The 21,552-nt window shown below is 38.4% G+C and overlaps 2 protein-coding genes across 4 annotated transcripts; both read right to left on the bottom strand.

Annotated features, from left to right (window-relative positions):
• Positions 1 to 960: 960 nt before the first annotated feature.
• Positions 961 to 15,494, bottom strand: LOC149010759 (kinesin-like protein KIN-13A). 3 transcript variants are annotated; one of them, XM_089161036.1, is made up of 14 exons: positions 15,235 to 15,494; positions 14,985 to 15,079; positions 14,597 to 14,887; positions 13,872 to 14,093; positions 9,894 to 10,079; positions 9,101 to 9,205; positions 8,912 to 8,989; positions 8,575 to 8,656; positions 7,974 to 8,136; positions 7,481 to 7,810; positions 2,903 to 3,121; positions 2,187 to 2,793; positions 2,009 to 2,074; positions 961 to 1,884 (listed from the first exon to the last, which is right to left on the bottom strand). In XM_089161036.1, the coding sequence occupies exons 3-14, from the start codon at positions 14,810 to 14,812 to the stop codon at positions 1,699 to 1,701; spliced, it is 2,460 nt and encodes an 819-aa protein (XP_089017162.1). In that variant the 5' UTR covers positions 14,813 to 14,887; positions 14,985 to 15,079; positions 15,235 to 15,494; the 3' UTR covers positions 961 to 1,698. The 3 variants fall into 3 exon arrangements, with proteins under 3 accessions (XP_089017162.1, XP_089017161.1, XP_089017163.1); XM_089161035.1 differs by having other exon boundaries at positions 14,597 to 14,865; XM_089161037.1 differs by lacking the exon at positions 14,985 to 15,079 and having other exon boundaries at positions 14,597 to 14,865.
• A 2,476-nt stretch (positions 15,495 to 17,970) lies between these two features.
• LOC149010758 (putative E3 ubiquitin-protein ligase BAH1-like 1) lies at positions 17,971 to 21,414 on the bottom strand. Its single transcript, XM_089163275.1, is given in 7 exon segments — positions 17,971 to 18,520; positions 18,619 to 18,677; positions 18,756 to 18,893; positions 19,153 to 19,407; positions 19,488 to 19,720; positions 20,941 to 21,062; positions 21,064 to 21,414. Coding segments are annotated over 7 exon segments (963 nt in total). The 5' UTR covers positions 21,114 to 21,414; the 3' UTR covers positions 17,971 to 18,414.
• Positions 21,415 to 21,552: the final 138 nt, after the last annotated feature.

The following is a 21,552-nucleotide window of genomic DNA, read 5'->3' as shown; positions in this document are numbered from 1 at the left end:
GGAGGAATTTATATCATTTCGAATGAGCAATTTTGCCAAGGTCTTTCAAATTATTATTTCCTTAAAAGAAACAGTAAAATAAGTAACATGAGATCTGATGGGCCCAAAAATCGTTCAACCTTTACATTCCTGCAAAATCAAGTTAGACGTGGCCCGACCGCACAATCAAGTGGTCCCCTCCGAGATCATGATCCTTCTTTCATAACCGTTCGATCCTAAGGTTTTTACCCTTCTTTTGGAGTTAGTGGTAGTTACCTTATGTGGCCAGATCGTGTATCCCGAATTCCATTGGATCATGTCTCATGTAACCATTAAAGTTCCTTTGCTCTTATGTTACTCATTGGTTCAAATTCTAGACCGGTCCCGACTGGGTTTCTTGACCCGACCATGATTGAACCCGCTGCCAACCAGAGTCAATTACCCGACCGTGGTTGAACCTGGCTTGGTGTTATTTTATTCTCATCAAGGCCTAAAATTTAAGCACCACTGGCCACACTAAAAAAAGGCAAACTTCACTTGTATCTCTATATTCTTTTTATTTATTTTTTAATCTTTTTTGGTTTTGTTTTGTTTTTTCTTTAAACAAGGAATTCCTTTGGAATTGATGAAGAATAGCCAAGGTGGTTCTCACAGTACTACTGTCTTAAAAATGTGCCTCCTAATTAGGCTCAGTAGTTCACCATCGTATGATTCGTATCTTATAGAGTTATAGTCTTCGAGTTCAATCTCTACAACTTGGCCAATGGGTTTTTCAGGAAGAGTATGGGCCTCTCATGGCTATGTTGATTTCGGAGTTCACCTTATGCTTGTGCTGTTTTGTCAACAAAAGCTGCTCTTAATCATGGAATGAGTAGCAAGGCATCTAACGCAAACACTTAGGAACGCTTTTTCAAACCTTTCTATGACTCTCGCAAAAGATTATGGAGTAACTTCACAGCAAAATATTCCTGTCATGAATAAAATCTCATATTAAAAGGTGTCCGTCCTGTTTTCTTGATGGTGACGAAGGTACACAAGTTTAAGTGATAGGTGCATGATAAAATGATGCACCAAACATTTTCAACTAGAATCCAATTGTGAAGCATGCTAGAAATCTCTAATTAATGCTAACGACCTCTAATTCCATGAATTAACCATAATTCAAGAAACAGTACAACGATCAAAATGGTTTTTCCTCATAATAAATAAAATACAAAATTTTCCTGAGTTGAAGACCCTAGCGCCCTTACGTAGAGAAGAAACTTTCCCTAATTTCCCACAACACCAACTTGCAGAAATCTGCTTGCTGCACCAGACGCTGTCCTGGAATCCTAGGAAGTATTTCCTTTCATGGATAGTTAAATTTCCTATATAGTATCTCCAGTCATGTGATTCTTTAAAAATTCAATATAAAAGAAATAAGTATGGCAAACTACATCTGAAAAGCCAGATTTGATTATACAATATAGGAAATTTAACTATAATTTTCCAGCCAAAGCTACCCGTTGGCTTTTTTCCAGTCACCAAATTCTCCTAATTCTCCTATCAGGATTGTGCCTTGCTAGAAAAAGTGGGGCAAGGGAACAGAAACATTAACAAGGCAACAAGATGCATGAAGAGACAAGGGGTGAAAAGCACAGACAGGTGACAGCATTGACAAATAGAAACTGAAGGCAGTTTGAAGTAGCTGAGCAACTGGAGAAGCCACTAGTAAACAACTTAACGCGGCGGGACCTTCTTCCTACTAAGTATCTCCTGTTCTTTTAGACGATGTTGAAATCTTGCAAGGCGGGCTTGAAGGCTAACCAATCCTGCTGCCTTCCGGGATAACACAAAGCTCAACTGGGTAACATAATTGTCTATCAGGCTACCTGGTTGCTCCACTTCTGCCAATAGTTTCATCTCCTGATATGCAGCAAAACTGGACATGTTAAAATATGCCAAAACAGTCGAGAATAACGACTCTGGGAATTTGGAATTTTCCAGGTCCATGATAAATAGTACATTTTAGATAGAATTCTGGACTTACTTCACGGACAATCTCCATGGTGTCTTCGATTTCTTTTCTATGAGCATTAATTAGAGCCTCTTCTTCCTGTATAAGTGAAAACAACAAAGTTTCAAAATGACCAGCTTCTGATGCTAGATTTGAAACAATGAGAAAAACGAAAGAACAGACTTGGAGACTACAAGACATCAGTACCTACCTCAAGTATTGCATTGATGTCTCCATCTTGGCGAGGTGGTTCTGGTTCGTACTGTTTTGAACCAGTATTGCTTGTATTAGAATCATCATATTTATTTTGTGATTTGTAACTTGTGGTCAAGTCCACCCCGCCGCTATCCTTTTTAATCCAATTTCCCTGTTTCTCTGATTTCTCTTCCTTAAGGCCTTTCCTACGAGGTGGAGATACCTTTTGCACTTTCTCCTCCACCATATCATCAGAGTTTTGGGCGGAAGGATACGATTTCTGGCTACTAGAACCACTAAAAGCAGATTTGAAGTTGGTCCTCTCCCTTTCTGAGGTGCCTGATACCACCCTAGATTCCTCCCTTCCATTGGAGAAATAATTTAATGGCAAACTAGATGATTGTCTCTCAGAATCAGCACCAGAATTGTAGGAGTAGTTCTCTTTCTCTGGAATCCTCTTACCCATATCCAGCACTTTCAGTTCTTGCATCTGGCTATAAACATCCTCAGGCTCAACAGCAACAGCCAAAGATGATGCTGATGAAGATTCCTTACTTGTTGGAAGTAATGAACCTGCACCCTGATCTTTCTTTCCATTCCCACTCTTAGAAAGACTTTTAACCCTGTTTCCACAATGATTACCATCAACCAAATAATAATAATAATAATAATAAATAATGATACTTCACTTGTACATGGAATTTTATCAGTTTGACCTTCAACATACGATACCTGTCTGCATATCGCAACGTATTGAGAGTATGCTCACAGGATCCTGCATTAGGAGAAATGCAGGAGATCATAACAGTCCTAGAATTTCCAACAAAGGAATCTCGAAGAACCTCAGTCAGTTTACTCCCACGAAATGGGATGTGAATCTGATCGTTGTCAAGAGCACGGATGCACTCCTTGAGGGCTAAAAGACTTTTGTTAATTTCTGCTCCCTCAATCCTGCAAAAGGCAAAACAAACAGGTGAAATTGAAATCACCAACCAAGAATGAACAATACGTTGACACAACATTCTATCAGTGCTTAATGCAGGTAGGATCCACTTCATGAACACCACAAGGATACCACATACAACAGGAAACTGACGACCGAATACCCATTTACAGCATTTTCAATATTTTTGCAAGAGCATCCAATTGTGCAACAGTGTAACCTTATCGTGACTAAATGGGATTAGCTACATGGATCCTTGCCATCCAGTGAGCTCTATTTGCAGTGACACAACATACAAGGACGAAACTATGCATGTTTCTTCACCACTATTATGGCTAGTTTAGTTCTGCCCCTACCTCTTTCAGATCATACACTCTGAATCAGATTACTCCATTCGTAGCATAGCACTGTTGGCCATTCCAGAGAACCACGCACCTTTTCTAGTAGAGCTACTAGCCACTGCCCTCCGACCCCCAACTGCTTCTAACAATGAACTACCAAAGAAGCTCCTGAATCAGCAGATGGACAAATCTGCTATTGCTGATTAGAATCTTTGGAACAACAAACATGGGTGGGAAAGATATGCATGAAAAATGAACTTCCAAGTCCCAAGGCCTCCGTTGCATATGGCCATGCCACCTTCAATGACTTTGTTGTAGCTTAAAATGCAAGTTGCTCCTAAATGCACTCTAATATGGTATCCCTTATGCAATCCCCCCTAGTTTTTCACATACCCATCTCAACAATTTCATCCCCCCCTTAATCTATGTATTTGACTCTTAACTGCCCAAAATTTTACACCATTTATCTGTTATAGTTTGTTCATGAAATAGGGCCACATTAGTCACTGGTTTGCATTTATCTCACCCAAAGTTGATTTCTGTTTCTTACCTTAATGACCTCCCTAGGTAGGTGCTTGCAATTTACAGAATATTGCAGTTAATGAAAAATAGGCTAGAGTGGGCCACACCAGCCCATGGTTTTCACTCTTCCAACATTTCTCTCTGCTCATCTCCTTCACCTTCTCAGCATATTTTCCTTCAAGCTTCAAAAAGATGTATACCAATCACTGATGCACAACACTCTTCTCCTTCGTCCTCATCTCTTACTGATGTCCTCCATAACGCCAGTTGTGCAAGTCCCATAAAATTTTCCTTCAATTTTTGAAGATTATGTTGATCACGCAAGACTATGGATGCACCTTTCCGCTTCATCCTCTCTTATTTATTTCTTTGAGAAACAAAATCCCCCAGCCACCATCATTTTATTCATGCTGGAGCCTGAATACCTAAAATAATCATGCTATGGAATCTCTCATTCAATGCCTCTTTAACTGTCCTACTCCCACATATACTCTTACTTCTATTATTAAAATCTTTAGATTCTAAAATGATCTCTAGAACTCCGACTTGACATTAATCCTGTCTAACATAATAAAATCAGCTCCAAAATACCTCATCTTGAATGTTTCTAGTCAATCATCCACAATAAGTGTAACCAAACAAGGGCTTAATAATGACCCTATATATATGATGTAACCAGGCCTAGCCCCCCTCCCCAAGAACCACCCAAAGAAGGCCCATGGAAGCCCACAAATTGAACCCAAATAGCCCCCATCGTGCATGTGGCGGCAAGGGCTGGCCCAATGCCCCTAGGGGTATTTTAATCACTTTCCACGCCCCTCCTGTGGTGTCCCTGTTCTAATTAGATTCTGTCTTTCGAGTATTCTAAATCTATGTTCTTTTCTTTGATTAGTTGAGTAAAAGTCTCGTTATTTGAGAGTCCTAGTTTTGTGGGAGTCCTAGTTGGAATCTAATTCCAAGATTCCTTCTAGATCATGTTTATTCTATTTTGTTAATTTTTTTTTATCCTAGTTAGTTGGCATGTAATTAGAGCTCTACTAGCAATCTGAATATTACTTTTTGTGGCTGTCTTATTAGGTTGTTAAGTCCTAGTCCAAGTCCAATTTTCTCTTATGTAAAGATATATATATATATATATACACACACAACAACAACAACAACAATAAGCCTTGTCCCAACTAAATGGGGTCGGCTACATCGATTCTTGCCCTCCAATCAGTTCTGTTCGAGGCCATGCAGATCCAAGGCCTAAGCTATACATATCCTTTCTCACCACTTCTCCTAAGGTTATCTTAGGTCTACCCCTAGCTCTTCTAGTTCCTTCAATATGGATTATATCACTACAATATATATATATATATATATATCCACCACACTTCATTGTAAAATCAGTTGAAGACTAATGAATGAAGCTTGGAGTTGTGGGAGTTAACCACACGGACTGGGCTGAGTGTTCTTTGGGTTTCCAGCATTGTTCCTCCTTCAACTCAAGTACAGCAGCAGCCTCACATCCCCCCAAGTAAGTATGGCCCCTTCCTCACCCCTTTGTTACCTTCAGCAGACCTAGGATTCCCCTTCCCTCCACTCGCAAGTCTTCTCCATCCCCTCCATTACCATTGCAGCCTTCCCCCAGCCCCCCCATTGCCAACGCAGCCCTCCCCCTCCTCCTACACCCTACGGCAGCACCCCCTTCCTCCTCTTTCTTGCCGCAGACCCTCCCCTCCCCTTTTCTTTATTTTATTTTGCTTTTTCTCTTCCCTGAAACCTTGCAGCAGATCTGAAACAGAATCTAAAGAAATAAAAATAAAAATAAAAAAGAAAAGAAAAGAAGAAAGAATCAAGGATCTTGAAGAATTCCAAGATCCAATCAAGAATCCCTTCTTTTTGCCGCAAGATTCCCCTACCCCCTTCCCTCCCAACCTCAAGTCTCAACCTCCCACCCTTTACCGCAGACTCCCTTTCCCTCCCTCCCTTATCCAAGAAACTACCCATTCCTTCCCCTAACTACATACCAAATATCCCAGCCATTCCATCCCATCCTAGGCTACCCTTGAGTACCCCAAAACCTTATTTGGTTCCAAATCCATTCCCAACTGTATTTGTTAAAACCCTAACCTTCCCCAATCCCACTCCCCATTGGGTATCTTTTGGGTAGAAAATAATTTTTCCAATCCTATTTATTTTGCTAAGATGCTAAACTTCCCCATCTGGTCATCCCTCCCATAGCCAATTTTTCTCAATAATAAATTTTCCAATCCTATTTATTTCGCTAAGATGCTAAACTTCCCCGTCCCTCCCGTAACCAATTTTTTTCTCAGTTATCTTTCCCCATGGATTACCAAAATTGAGATAAAACCTCCCAAGGATTATTTGATTTATGAGGGTCCTGGAAGGTTAACCCAGATCCTCGGCTCTTCTCCTTCCTACATCTCTTACTGATGTCCTCCATGGTACCAGTTGCGTAATAGTCTTATAAATTTTCCTTCAAGCTTTAAAAGAATATGTTGATCAAACAAGAATATGGATGCACCTTTACAGTTTACTGTCTCTAATTTATTTCTTTGAGAAACATCGTCCCCCGCCACCATTTTTTGTTCATGATGGAACCTGAATACCTAAAATAATCATGTTATGGAATCTCTCATACACCACCTGTTTAACCATCCTAGTCCCATTAAAGTTATACAATGTACACTCTATCTTAGTTCTATTCTTAAAATCTTTAAATTCCAAAATTGATCTCTAGAACTCCAACTTGACATTAATCATGACTAAAATAATAAAATCAGCTATAATATATGCCAAGAGACCTCATCTTGAATCTTTCTAGTCAAATCATCCATGATAAGTGTAAACAAATAAGGGCTTAAGAATGACCCTTGATGTAGGCTTATCGAAATTAGGTAAGTTATTACCTTAGCCCCCCCCCCCCCCCCCCAAAAAAAAAAAAAAAAGAACAAGAGAAAGAAAGAAAGGGAAAAAGAAAAAAAACGCCCACCCTCTTTTCAAAAGGAAAATACAAAAACATCTTTACACTAGACAGCACACCATCATACATACATTAACTATGTGGGACCTCTCTCTTCTCTAATATATTCCAAATTAACTCTGTAGTAACTTTGTCATATGCTTATTCTAGGCCAATGGAAGCCATACGGATATCCTTCTTGCCCTCTCAAAATCTTTCCATTTGCAACTTGAACAAGCAGGTGAACCATTTGTGCCAGCCTGTAGCTGATGGACAGTCCTAGCAATCTGTGTAACAGCTATCCCAAATGTGCAGTACTAGCAGCATAAAGATAAATGAGTTTTAGTTAAAGACAGTTTCTCAAACAGCTTATTGAGGAAAAGATACGACTACTTATGCAGGAATGATCTGAAAACTAGTGACTTGATAAAAATGGAGGTAAAGCATCTCAACATGTTATAATCTTTGATGCAAGAAACTATAAGGAAAAATCCAGCTATTTGTAATGGACAATGGTTTTAACAGAGAGAGAAAACCTTGTTTGTCTGTCATTGTCAGTAGTGTCAGCGCCTCGTTCACTACCAGCAAGATCAATAAAAGATATCTTCCCAATAACCTTCCCACCCTTCGAGTCATCAGCATCATTCAGCTTTTTGGATCCATTTACCTCACGGTGCTTCTTGATGGCAAGTTGTAAAATAGCATGAGATCTTGAAGACTCCTCATTTGCACCAGTAGATCCTGTACTTCTTGCTGCATTTCCTCTCTCAATGTATTCCTTAACAATTTGAACATCTGAGACCTCAAACTCCTGCAGTCCAACAATGCAAACTTGTTGCCGGCCATCTTCTCTCATACAAAGTTTCCTGTTTTTAACACAACTTGATGTTAGATCCACTTCTTGGGAAAGAGGCAACTTGATTTATGCTTTCCTTAGTTACCCAATGAACAGAGGGCTTTAATCAGATATGAGCACTCCAAGTACATGGCATAGAAGGAATCAAACAAGCAACAGCAAAGAAATCTGACCTTCTATCACTGAGCAAGTCAAAGAGTTTTCCTCCGTAGATCTCAAAAAAGCTGAGCCACAATTTATATCTTTGATTATAGTATGTTGGTTGACGCAACAATCTAACAATGTCCTCTACTGCTCTCAAAGGCAAAGGTTGCATGGTGAATGTCTTGCCACTACCTAGAAAATAAGCAAAGGTACTTCAATTAGTGTTAAAAGAATCCAAAACTCAGCAGCTTCCAGAAAAAAATTGTATCTGAGTTCAATAACTAACAGGAGGAAGTTTAATTGGACATTTGTAAGTTGTAAATAAGAGAACTAACAATGATAACAATGTAACTGTTTCGTAACATGATTATGGGACTTTATAACTGAGAAGAATGATAAATCTTTCTACGATAAGATTGTTAACCTGGGAAGAAAGCCAAAAAAGAAGTTCGCATAGAATAAGATCTAACAATCTTTTTTCCTTCAACCGACTAATAATGGCTGAAAACAACATTTTATATGTTTAATGACTTTCAACTATTGCTTTTTCCAATAATAATCTAACCCCTTACATATGAAGGAAAGAATTCAGGGTGCAATGCTGAGAAGAATGCCTCAATCTCTACAGACCTGTTTGCCCGTATGCAAAGCAAGTAGCTTTCACTCTTTGGAATATGGTAGGAATGATTGGCTCTACAGTTGCACGATACACCTGTCCATAAAGCATGACGGTTGGTGATCAATTTTTTTTTTGTTCTTAAAAAAAAAAAGTAACATCAATGGTTATAGTTTCTCTATGTGGAAGTGACTGGTTTAAGAATAACTACGATAGAGAAAAAAACCCTGCAATATAAGTTTTAACATTGACCAAATCAAAGAGGACAAAGTGAAAAACTAAACAAAATGGCCGGTTTTCCTAAACATTAGATCAAATTCTAGACTCAGACTCTAGTAAGATGATTGTTACCTCATCATTGGTAACTTTTTCATCTAGAACAGCATCAAAACAAAATTCATGCTTCTCCATATATGCAGTCAAGTCCACCTTCCATCAGAGGACAAAAATTAGTTTCCTCTACATCAAGAGCAAGAAGAAGCCCCAGTTCCCATCAAGCATAACATAATGGATGTAATAGTAACAGATCAATGCCCCAACCTTTAGCTTTGTCTCATGAACGGTTAAGTATGCACCATCATTTACTGTTACAATATCGTCCTCCTTCCTTGAAAGCTCCTTCTTGTTTAAAGGTCTTTTCCTCACCTGAGACAAAATCTAAAAGTTAGCAGAGGGAAAGAAAAGCTCTCTTGCATGTCTTTGAATCAAGTTGCAATTGCAAGGAAGGAACAATGGCAAAAGAAAACTTAAGCCACCAATAGCTGACCATGATATGAGAAAAAAATTCCTCCCTCCTTTCATTGGGTGAAAAAAAATACTTTACATTAGCACAAGGTTTGCTTGGTGTATTAGTACCAAGATCTGGAATACTTAAGATACATAACTTGGACATGTGGCAAGTTCCGACTATGTGGCGTTCTTCCCATATTATGAGGAGAAAAGGTCATTTAGTCAAAAAAAAAAAAAAAACACACAAAAACCCAGTACAGTATCAAGGTCCATCATCAGAAAGACAGACAGACAGACAGAACATGGTTATATTGAAATTTAAGATACCTAACATCTCATAAAGATTTTAATTATTGGATATCAAACAAAGTAGACAGTAACGTTACTTAATATAGTGAAGTATAAGCCAAAACACAAACAAAAAGGAGTCTAGCATAATAGAACTATCACCCCGTTAAGTTTATGCATCTAATCATGGGAAAGCAGGCTATACATAAGCCCCAGTTCTGAATTGAGTTAGAAAAATGAAAAAAAGAACTACATAACTAAGCTAAGAATGATAAAGTTATCAGACAATTAACAAATACCAAAAAAACTGACATACCACAACTTTAATCTTGGCCACGTTGCTCTCCTTCGTGCTAGCCTCTTTTTCTTTTGTTGGTAGTTTTGTTGAGGCATCTGATTGCACTATCTGCTGCCTACTGGTAACTGCATCAAAGTCATCACCAAACCCTTTTTCGACAGCAGGCATAAAAGTCGAAGGCTCAAAGGAATCAGACATTACATGCTGCCAACAGGATAGCCGCAAAATTAAATGGTGAATGGCAGAACATGAAATACAACCAATAAAATGGTAGGAGAAACAAAGCACACACCATAACTTATATCCACCCAAATTCTAGTTTCTGCCAACCAGGCCACAAAATGGATATTCTTTCAAATACATTCAATTATTACAAGTCACCATACCATTTTCTGCTGCACAGTTGTCATGGCGTAAGGGGTAAACAGTGAGCCTACAGAAAATAAATAAAAATATACATGAAAATAGATTGAAAATTGTTGCATGTGGAGGGTCTGATCATCAAGTTTTGAGTCTTCTGACAATGAGGGCGTCAGAAAATAAGGTGATTTGTTGCCTTACAGATAAGGGGCACCTTGTGGTAAGACAACACCTTGATGGCTTAGGTCGAAAACTAATCATTCTATTCAATACATGTGCAACAGCAGTAATGTGAACAACAAGAGGGACCCCAGCAAAAGCCGCAAGAGGACCTAGCACTGCTAGGCCCATGCACACCCCCAGGGGTACTTTTGTCTCTTTAGGTCTTCTTTCTTTAATTTGGCCGAGTGTTTTAGTTGCATTTCTAATCTATTACAGAATCCCAATTAGCTTCTTATTCAGTTAAAGTTGGCCTGTTTCTTAAGAGTCCAAGATTAGGTGAGTTAGGTCTCTTGGGTGTTGGTATTATTTTGGAGTCTAAAGGTATAAATTCTTATGCCTACCGCAGTAGCAATAAGTTTTTAGATGAATAAAATTATTGACAGTATTGCAGCCAAGAAGGTATTGGCAGGGTTCCTATGAGGGGGACCCACGGTTGTTCAAGTTCTTCTTTCTTCAAGCTTTTAACTTCTGCCCTGCAATTTCCAGCAAGCTTCCACAACCTGCAGCCATCAACATCTTCCCCCTTTTCCCTTCTTGCGCAAACCACAAAACCCACCCCCTGCAACCACAGACCCCACCATTCCCTTCCCCTACCCTGCGCAGGCCTATAGAACCCTTTCCCACCCTCCTACGACCCTCCTATGCCTTCCCTATAACCTCCCAACCCCTGGGATACCCCTTTAACCCTCCCTCTACCTCTCGGCCTCTTCTATTTCTTGCGGCAATCAGAAGAAGAAGAAATGAAAAGAGAGAGAGAGAGAGAGAGAGAGAGAGAGAGAGAGGGGGGGGAAAGAGAGAAAGAAAGAAAGAATTGAGAAAGATCAGAAGGTTGCCCAAGAATTCCAAACCCCTACCAATTTGAACCAACCCTACAACTATTTCCTTCTCAACCCATTAGGTTGTGTTTGTTTGCAAAGGTGGGGTGGGAAAAAAAATACATATGGGCCCCTTGTGTAATGGGGAGAGGGAGAAGGAAATGAAAGGAAGGGATTTTGAGAAAAAGTGTTAAACGTGGGTCCCACTTTTTATTTTTCACATTTTTCCACAAAATTTCACATATTTTGTGGGGAGTTTTGAAAAGGCATGGGGTGAGAAAGTTAGCATGCCACCTCACCAGACAAGCTTCCTTAAATTAAGGAAGCTTGTCTCCAACTTTCCTACCCCCATCAACCAAACAAACCACACTTTTGGGATTTAATGAAAAAGTTTGCTTTTTCAAATTTTTTCCCACTCCACCTTTATTCCAACAAACAAACACAGCCTTAGGGTTTCCCCTGATCCCTTAAATCATCAAATTCAGCCTATTTGAGATTCCCATGGCCTACCAAAACCACCCAACCCAGCGCCAAAACCCTAAAAGTGTCCAAGATTGGGAAGATCTGATTCCCCACACATCCCATCCTCCTTGGTTTACATCAAGAAGGCTATTATATATCATGAGCATTAGATTAGAGATAAAGTAACTGAAAATAAGAACAGAGAAAAACTCTAAGAACAATAAGCTCAATTAAGCGCATTGTCTCACTCATGGGGGTTAGCAACAGGGATTCTATTTGGCCATTCCAACTCCAAGACTTTTTGCCTCGATAAAAGGTTATTGAAACCATATAATAACGTAGCTAAAATAAATAAAAGCTATCAAATGGACATTTTTTCCAACAACATACAAAATCCTTACAAAGCTGGTTAACAAAATATCTTTACATGTGATGCAAAAAAAAACATGAGCATACTGTTGTAGCCTTCTAAACATTATAGAGGTCAGTCCTTTAATCAACAATCCTTTAACTAAGGCAGTTCAATCATTATCTGTAACTTCAAAGAAGCACAAGCCTGGTCCCAAAGATTAAGAATAAATTCACATATTAGAGGAACATAGCTAGTTAAATCCTCAAACATTGATTACATTTTCTTTTTCTTTCCATTGGCCATTGATATATAACAAGAAGCAAGGTAGTTAAATCCTCAAACACTAATTAGATTTTTTTTGTTTCCATTTCCTAATGATACATAAAATAAGCATAGCAATCTAACCAATTTATTTGGGATTGCCCCTAACCTCACAATTGCCTGTATAATTCTCAATGTTGTAGCTACTACTGGATCAAGCATTCTAGCGGACAAAATATCCATTTCCTCCTCCAATGTTATTTTAACTACAAAGGAATTCCCACTGCCCTTTCATTCCTGACCTTGTGGAAACTATTCATAAAAAATGCTACAAAATAAGTGCCATCACCTCAACTAGATCCTTCTCATCATATGACTTACCAACCTGACAAATACCCAAGAAACATACCTCAAGGCTTAAAAGATCTCAACGACCCAGAAACATTACACTCAGATCATCTTTATCCATGTGAGCTGGTATCCTGATATCTTCTGTATTAAAACCATTTCTCAATTTCTCCCCTTGCTGGCTCCCAAACATCAAAATACACCAGCCAAACATAAGTTCAGTAGTAGGACCCTATAACATTTGCAGCTACTGTCCAGATACATTACTAAGGATACTAAATTATTTTTTGAGGGATCTTAATGCACTAAAACATTGTTTCACAAAATTGTAATTGAGGGTTCTTCTTTCTTTTCCAGTTCTCCAGTACCACAGTTTCAGCCATCCAAATGAACCATTGGCAGAAGAATGATGTAACATGACCAACAGAAAGAGAAACTTCACCTACACCCTGGTTGTCAAGGCATCAAACACCTACGCATCCAGGTGCTCCTTGCTGGATAACTGCCTAATACACCTAGTGATCACGTATGCCCTGGTGGTCAAGGAATCAAAAACCTAGGCATCCAGGTGCTCCTTGATGGATAACTGCCTCACACACCTAGTGAACAAGTCACCTTGATTTGCCCCCTTCCAGTGCCTTGGGTCAAGAGATGCAGTGCCAGCAATGACCTGCAGATTCTACACTCATTTGTTCTAATTGAGATCATACTCAGGGAGTGCAAGTAACTGAAATCTATTTAGAGGAATAGACGCAAGTCACGCAACTGCCTGCATTCCCATTTATTCAAAATCTCTCGGAGAATTTTTATGCTGACTAACATTTGTAATCAAAAAGAGTAATCATATAGAGAAGAAACCCCAGGTAAATATTTCTAAACTTCACCATGAGTTCATGCATGCAACCCATAACTAGGGTCTTGAGACAGCCAAGAATAACTGCAAGTTGCTAGATTTACTTTTGGCAATTGGTTAGTTGGCTTAAGTTTAAAACCATAGTTGTCAAGGATCTAGGCAACAGAGGGACACTCACTGATAAAGGCAATTGGATGCCATGGTGAAGCCTTGACAATTATGCTTAAGATAATTTATCGAAGAATCTATAGCAATTAATTTGCCATGCACTTATACAATTCTTATATCATCAAGTTCAGTAGCAGTGGAAGTGAAGCCTGTACCTCAGAAAGAAGTTCTGTATCATCCATGGCATGAAGATCCAAAAGGCCAGCTCCAAATTCACCTCTAAGTTCAGGGGAGTAGAAACCATCCAAGGCAGCAGCCCCTCCAGAGCTTTGAGCAGTTGGGCTGTATTGTTCAGAACCATAATCCCCATTCAAGTTGAGGTTACGGAATAATTTAAAAAGCTTCTGCTTTTCTTCAGCGGATTGTGCTCCATAACCCTACAATGATATCAATGTTTGGTCATTTACTATATGATTACACAAATACAGGATATGCAGATTTCTTACATTGTATACCAAAAACAGCATAAACCATGAAAACCAGGTATTTAGATGACAACAACAACAACAATAAAAGAGGATGAGGTAAAAAAATTAACCACACTGTATTCTTTTCCAACTCCCCACAGTTGGAAATTTATGGACAACCTCGTGGTCACAGGTTCAGACAAACAAAAAAAATAAAAAATAAAAAAGGAAGAGCAAATTATTAGTACAAAGTAAGCATGTCTAAAGGCAAATAAAATAGCATTCTAATGAAAAAAGCAAATTATTTTTCTTTTACCAACAGCACATATTGAGAGAGAGAGAGAGGGGGGGGGGGGCAACCCCTGCTCCAAACAATTAGTAATGCTTATTCAGATTTATGATTGGTTCGAAGAAAAATAGATGTTCCATTTCTTTCCAAAAAAAAACAAGGAATTGGAACACCATTGTCATACCTGCATGAGGAGGTTTGGAAGAAGACGATGGTCAATACCAGTCGATGCCAATGGAGAGGCCAGATGCTGCAATCCTGCGGACTGGAGCCATCGCGCCATGACAGCATCACCGGCATCGCTTGTTGGCCCTGCATTATGAAGAGACGTCCCACCAGGATGATCATACAGAGCAGCCGCCGCAGCTGCGGCATTGCTCTGTTGCATCTGGCCACCCATGTGGCGCTGCGAGCGGCGTTGCGGCGCCAATTTTCACACTTTATAGACAACCTCTGCGAGGAAGATAATCCAACACTTCACATCCCAGAGGCAAAACAGAGGGAGGCAATAGATGTAATAAGTAGCAACAAAAAAAACCCTAAATCAACTGATCTCAACGAATTATACTAACCAGGAGGGGAGAATTGGAAGATCAAGAAAAACATTAACGTGGTTCCTCGCCAAAGATTCTAGCCCCGCTTATATGCAATCGAAGAGAATCCAAATCTAAGCAACCGAAAAGCAAACCATTCCGATTAAACAAACAAAAAAAAATCCAACTCTAGAGAACATGGTAACTAAATATACTACTCGTTGACCCTATTTAAACCATACAAATCGAAAAACAAGCGGAAATGAAACAACAAACGACGAAACCTCACCAGATTATATCCGAAACAAAATGTTCATTCTTAGACGATCCGCTGTGACGGTTCGTTCAATCAAATGCTTAATTAACAGATCCACAAGAGATCCTACTAGCGAACCAAGCAAAATCGCAATAAGCGAGGGTTTCAAGCCTCCACCCTCTCCTCTCTCTCTGTCTCGCCTTCTCTCTTTCTCTTTCTGTACCCGTCTGCAATTCGTTGCGATAATGGAAAAGCCTGAAGAAACCCAGCACGCGGGAGTACGCTTTCATATAATATTTTATTTTTATGAAGGTAGAACGTAGGAAGATATCTTTTATAAATAAATGAATATAATAAATGTGAATTAAAACGGCTATATTTACAGTAGATTGACCATCGTATCCCTCCTCCTACTTTTCTGAATTTGCAGACACCTAACCGTTTTTTGACATCCCACCAAAGAAACTCTTGGTAATAAATCAATTTTTTTAGGGGTTAGGGGTAAAATAGTCTTACCATCTTTAAGTTAGTGATTTTTCTGGTCAATTAATAAATTATAATTTTTTTTGGATAAAGTATTTTAGCATTGGGAACGCGAGCAAGGTAGTTTTTAAAATAATGTAAAATGTCATCGCCGTATACGATAATAATACCAAATTACCCTTTGCTACGTCAGGCATTTACGTGCGAATCTGCCCATCCTGTCGTTCCTGATCTGTATGCATGACGAGGGTATTCTGTGTAATTACAGTTTTACAAGTACCGAGACCATCTCGTAAATCAGCATCGTTTTCAACACCCTTTGTAATGAAATTATTTTTTGGTAAAACCCTCTTTAGTGAGGACTTTCCTTTAATGGTTAAGACGGTTAAGCAAAATATTTCGGAACCGTTAGATCTAAATTTCGGTCAAAATTTCAATCTTGATCATTCAAATTCAACAGTCGAAATTTAATTTCAACCGAAATTTTAGATTTGACTATCCAAAATCTCGACTTAACGGTCATGCGTATTTAACGTGCATGACCCAATCAAAATTACTTTAGTGACTCAAAACAACAGTGATAGGCTTTGGATCGGATATGCTTTGTATTTGTTTTTTACTCTTTCATTACATATTTAAAAGATACGTCATCTTTGATTCATGTTGTCAATACTCATAAATGGATCTCGGATCTCTCTTCTTAAATGTGTAATGGAAATTTGTGAAATGAATAATGGTTGAGGTACAAACGCGAAGTGATATACATATAAATGCATTTTACATGTTAGAAGCATCTCCGAATCTCTTTATCTTTGAGTAGGTAGTATGGGGTTTTTCATTTGTTGCCAAATGTATATTTCTTTCATGGTTCTTAGAAGCTGACATGTAGCATTTTTGAATCCAACGGTTATGATCTTGTGCACATATTAATCATAATCACTGGGTCTTAAAAATGTCACATATCACCTTTAAAGAACACCAAAACAAGACTAGAGACACATGATCACAATTTCATGTAGACCCAAGGATATGGCTTAAATGATCTAAAATTAGGGTTGCCATGAAACATATGCATACTTTCATAGATTAAAAAAAAAATCATATTATATCATCATTATAAAAACATCTCCGTATTTCTTAAATTTATTATGTAGGAGAAGGTTTTATCCCTTTCTTATCTTATACTTAGTCTTTTTATTTATTCTTACTTTTCTCTTAAGAGCTTCATTTTTTATTTCCCTAAAAAGGTAAATTAGGGCATACACACGATATGAATACCTAATAAACTTGGAAAAAATTTTTGGAACTTGAAGCCTAGAAACAATTCTAAACTCTCTAGACCATTTATTTGAAAGGGAAGAAAGAAAGAAAAAAATTCATTAAAGCTTAAAACTTGAATTTGAGGTTTTCATATTGGGTGTGTGGTTATGGTCATAGTGGGGCCAACATTTGGAGGGTTCTCATATGAGCCCACCAAACATATTTAAATTAAGATTCTCATGATACCTTGTACTACACTTCTTTTTAATAAGGTATTGCTTTAATCAAAAGCATTAAGTTCACACCCAACAAATCTCAATGTTAATTAGAATACTAGATCACTACTACCACTGTAAAGTTCTAGCTGAGGGTTTCATCATTATATTTACACCCTTGCAACAAATTCCAAATTGTCTATGAAGACTCTTCAATGTCTAGGTGAAGGCTTTTGGTGGGTGAAAGCGGAGGTGGATAACCCAACTTCGTCAATGGTATGGGGGCCTATATCCATTCACAATGTGGTTAAGGACATCAATTTCTGGCCTCTTCTTGGGTTGTTTTCCCGGGACCGTCGACTCCCGGCTGGATTTAGGGGTTCATTCAAATCTGGTTATCCAGCTTGTAACGGTGGGGGGGTTGGTTGGTTGGGTGAAAAAAAAAAAAAAAAAAAAAAAAAAAAAAACCCCCCCCCCCGTCGGCGGGGGGGTTCTTCTTTTTTCCCCCCCCCCCACCAAACCCAAAAAAGGCCGGCGGGGGGCAAGGGAGCCGAACCCCCCCCACCGCGCCCCCCCCCTTTTGGGGGTCCAACCCAATTATTAATAGGATGCGGATATAATATACCCCTTTCTTACCGATTATTATCCGTCCGATAAAATTATCCAATTAAGTTACTTATTTAGATTTATTATTCTTATTTTTATAAATTTTACCTATGATATGTGACTATTTTTCTAGATTTTCTACTAAAATTACTACTAAAGTTGTTAAATTCTTAAATTTCAAACCTAGCCCTCACAAATAAAAAGGTAAAGATGTAAACAGGTAGTCGAAAACTTGTATTCAATCTACATTCATGCCCATTTAGAAGAATCTACTTAAGAAAATAACAATCCGATTATCATTTGTATCCGACAGAATCCGTCCGAAAACCGATAAAATATTATCCGAATCCGTCCGAATATAAGAGGATGCGGATAGGGATATACCACTATCCAATCCGAATCCGGTCCCTTACACCCCTAATGACAGCTTTTGTTCTATTGTAAACATATGACCAAACAAAAGGTATAGAAGGAAAACCACCTAAATCTTCCAAATTTCCTATTTCTTCATCAAAATGCTCAAAACATGAATAGTATACAAGATAAAAATCACACAAAGACATGAATCAACCAGAGTTGCTGATGACAAAAGTTGCAGAAGATGATTGGGATTTGAAACTGAGACCACATTCGAAATCTCGAATTTCAATCAAACTCCCATGAAGGCCCGACATTGGGATTCCCAGTGCTGCTTTGCCTGCTTAATCCGCTCTCTTCTTTCTGTCTGAAGTCTTTCTTCCCAATATTCATGGCAGCTGTAGAAAGAAACAAAGAAAAAAAAATTAACTACAGAAACATTTTGAGATAACACATGCTTAGTAACCATGCTGCAGTGTTTAACAAAAAATTATACCTTCGACTTAATAAAATTGTAAGCTCCTCCATAGACACAGCACCTTCAAAGACTCTTGTCTGAAACCCATTCAAAAATTACTTAACATGAACATCATATGAAATTGCATCACAGGGATAAGGAAAATAGATACTAACATCTCGACAAAGAGGGCATTTTGCTTTGGAATCTGATGCCTTCAGTCCATCCACAATGGTAACTGATGCTGCAGAGCATGCACACATGTAGCAGAAGATATGGCCACATGTGAGAGCCACTGGATCGAACACTGTGTCCTACAGAAGATTCAGGAAATTTTAAAAAAGAAAGAAAATTTAGGAAGTATCATATATATAACAGCACCAGTCATCCTCACAGAAGAATTGCTGTGATCATACTTCAGAATTTCATTAGGCCAGTTTTACTAATGAATGTTTCTGATTATATTGTTTCAACTGAAGTTTGGGTGGTATTGTTCAAACATCCCCTCTATGTCTCTCTTTGTATAAATGTAAGTTTGTTGGTCTCTTGATTAACAAAACTAGATAAACTTACCAGGCATATGGAACAAGTGAGATCAATATCTAGCTTCACTGAATCGAAGATGGCACAAGAGAGTGATGGCTTGCCATCACTAAACACGAGTGAGCAGCTTTCAAAAAGTCCTGTAACTGCCTTTGCTTCAGCCTTAGTTTCTCTTAAGTTGATGTGAAAGGCCATCAGTTCACACAGCCAAGGAGATTGTAGTATCTCAATATGCATACTTTGAGCTTGTGATTTAAAAGCCTGACCTTGTTTACAGTAATGGATCTGTGCAATGAATAAAAAACTACCAAATATAAAATTGATATTTTATCAAATCCACACTGAAAAAATAGAAGACTCATTACCTTGTCATACTTCTTAAGAATTTTTCTGATAGCAATGGCATTAATCATTGCATATGTAACTAGGTCCTTGCCTTCTTGAATTAAAGAAACATGATTCCTTCCTCTCCATAAGAAATACTTTCGAAAGCCTGATGCCAAGTGTAGCTCAAGCAGTTTCTGTGCATGATGGTTGAAGCATCCCACAACTGTGGACATCTCTTTGAGGAGAAAGGGGAAAAAGGTTCCATCACAAACTACACAACAATAAAGTCGGGAAGATCACAATTTGAAATAAATGGTAATGGAAATTAACAATGAGCCCACAACAGTAAACAATGTAGAAGATTAATGAGAACATAATAGCTTCAAGAATAAATCAACAGAAACGTAACTATGGAATGCCTGAAACAAATGAGTCTACACAGGAGGAGTAAAGCTATCACTCCACTAATTCAGCTTTGACCCAGAAGGGTTTTCTTCCTCATTTAATTTACATTTAATTTACATAATTTAAGAAGTGACCCAGGGTTAATAAACACCAGAATTGGTGGCTGCTGATTCTGATTCAAACCAGTATGAATTGGGTTTTATTGGCCAAAAAATCCCAGGAATAAGCAAAATGGGCCTAAAAATTCCTCACAGATCAGTGGTCGGTCCCATCTCAATACCTAGAAACCTGATTGACCATGACATTCATGAATGCCTGGTATTGTGAAGTTCTCTCACACTTGATGAAAACCTTCAAACAAACTGAATGAAATAAGCCCTTTTGCCAAAAACAAAAGAGTTAGTTATGTGAATCCTGCTTCACTATTCAGTGTTTAAAACCATCTTTGTTGTTAACCTGAAACATACATATTTTTTTGTCACTGCTTATTCCAAATAATTTCTGGTCCCCCCACCCCCCCCCAAAAAAAAAAAACTCTCCAATATTCTTAGCTACTCTAGTCTGCAAGTCATTGCCTCTTGTCAGAAGAGAGAAACCAAAAGAAAGAAAATACATAAGGTGGGATCAGAGAGATGAAAGTATAGACTGACATTCTTCACCAACAATCATCATCATCATCTGCTTGTTTTTCAGAAAATTCATAAAGGAGTGAAGGGAACACACACAGAGACATTCACATGCTTTTCTTTGTGAGCATGTGCAAGGCTGGAAGCAAAGCTGAAAATGGACATTCAGAAAAATTTCTGGGTTTTCTTTAATCCTAACGAGTTAAACAAATGTAAAAGAAAAGGATCAAACCAAACCCTTTTTTTTTTTTTCAATTTCTAAGGAGTTAAACAAATACTGCAACCTCCCTTGTTCAAGAAGCACCAAGTACAATCAAGTTCTGTTTTCCAGTATCTGCTAATTTAATCAGAAAAAATGGGAAGGAAATAAAAAGACCAAATGGAAAGGAAACACAGGAATTTGAGCATATTTCTATTAGCTATTTACCTTCACTTGTATAAAATCATTTCTTCTTATTACCTGAGCAATGGCGGGGGCATGTGGAGGCGTTAAGCAACCCATTGATGTCACCCTGCAATTGAACCTCTCTTCTACACTTCCTGAGGATTTTTTTGAGCTTCTTCAATCCAACCCCTGGTAATGGCTTCTTTCTGTCCTTCTATATACTCCTGGTATGTTTTGCAGAACTTCATCTCTGCTCCAGCCAATCAAAATAGGAATAAACAGAGTTTCTGGCAAATGGGTTTTCAACTATGATGATCCAACGATGAAGTTTTATAGCTCTGTTTTCCGAATCGGTACCCCCAATGTACTCAGGTTGAGAACACAAAGAAAGTGTTTATTACGTCTTTGACTGATGAAATGCATTGAATGCAAAGGTGTGCTACAGATAAGTTCGCAACCTCCATGACCTTTTTTGTGGTAATTTCTCGTGATGATCACGATTCACGCACTGAGGAGAATTTCCGGAAGATCAAATAACCTAATTTTAAGTTCATGAATCATGGAAATTGGATGCTGCTTTCTAGTTTCGGCTAAATTTAAAGCTGTAAAATTTGGAGAAAGAGACAAAAGGGAAAATGTAATCTATTTGCTAGGTGTTCCTCATTCACTGTTTTGGTTCATGCATGG

The sequence above is a fragment of the Hakea prostrata genome, chromosome 7, assembly GCF_041222555.1.
Source record: "Hakea prostrata isolate BN-2017 chromosome 7, UWA_Hpros_2, whole genome shotgun sequence".
NCBI lineage: Eukaryota > Viridiplantae > Streptophyta > Magnoliopsida > Proteales > Proteaceae > Hakea > Hakea prostrata.
The sequence above is the reverse complement of the archived record's forward strand: the minus strand, read 5'-3'. Positions and strand labels throughout refer to the sequence as shown.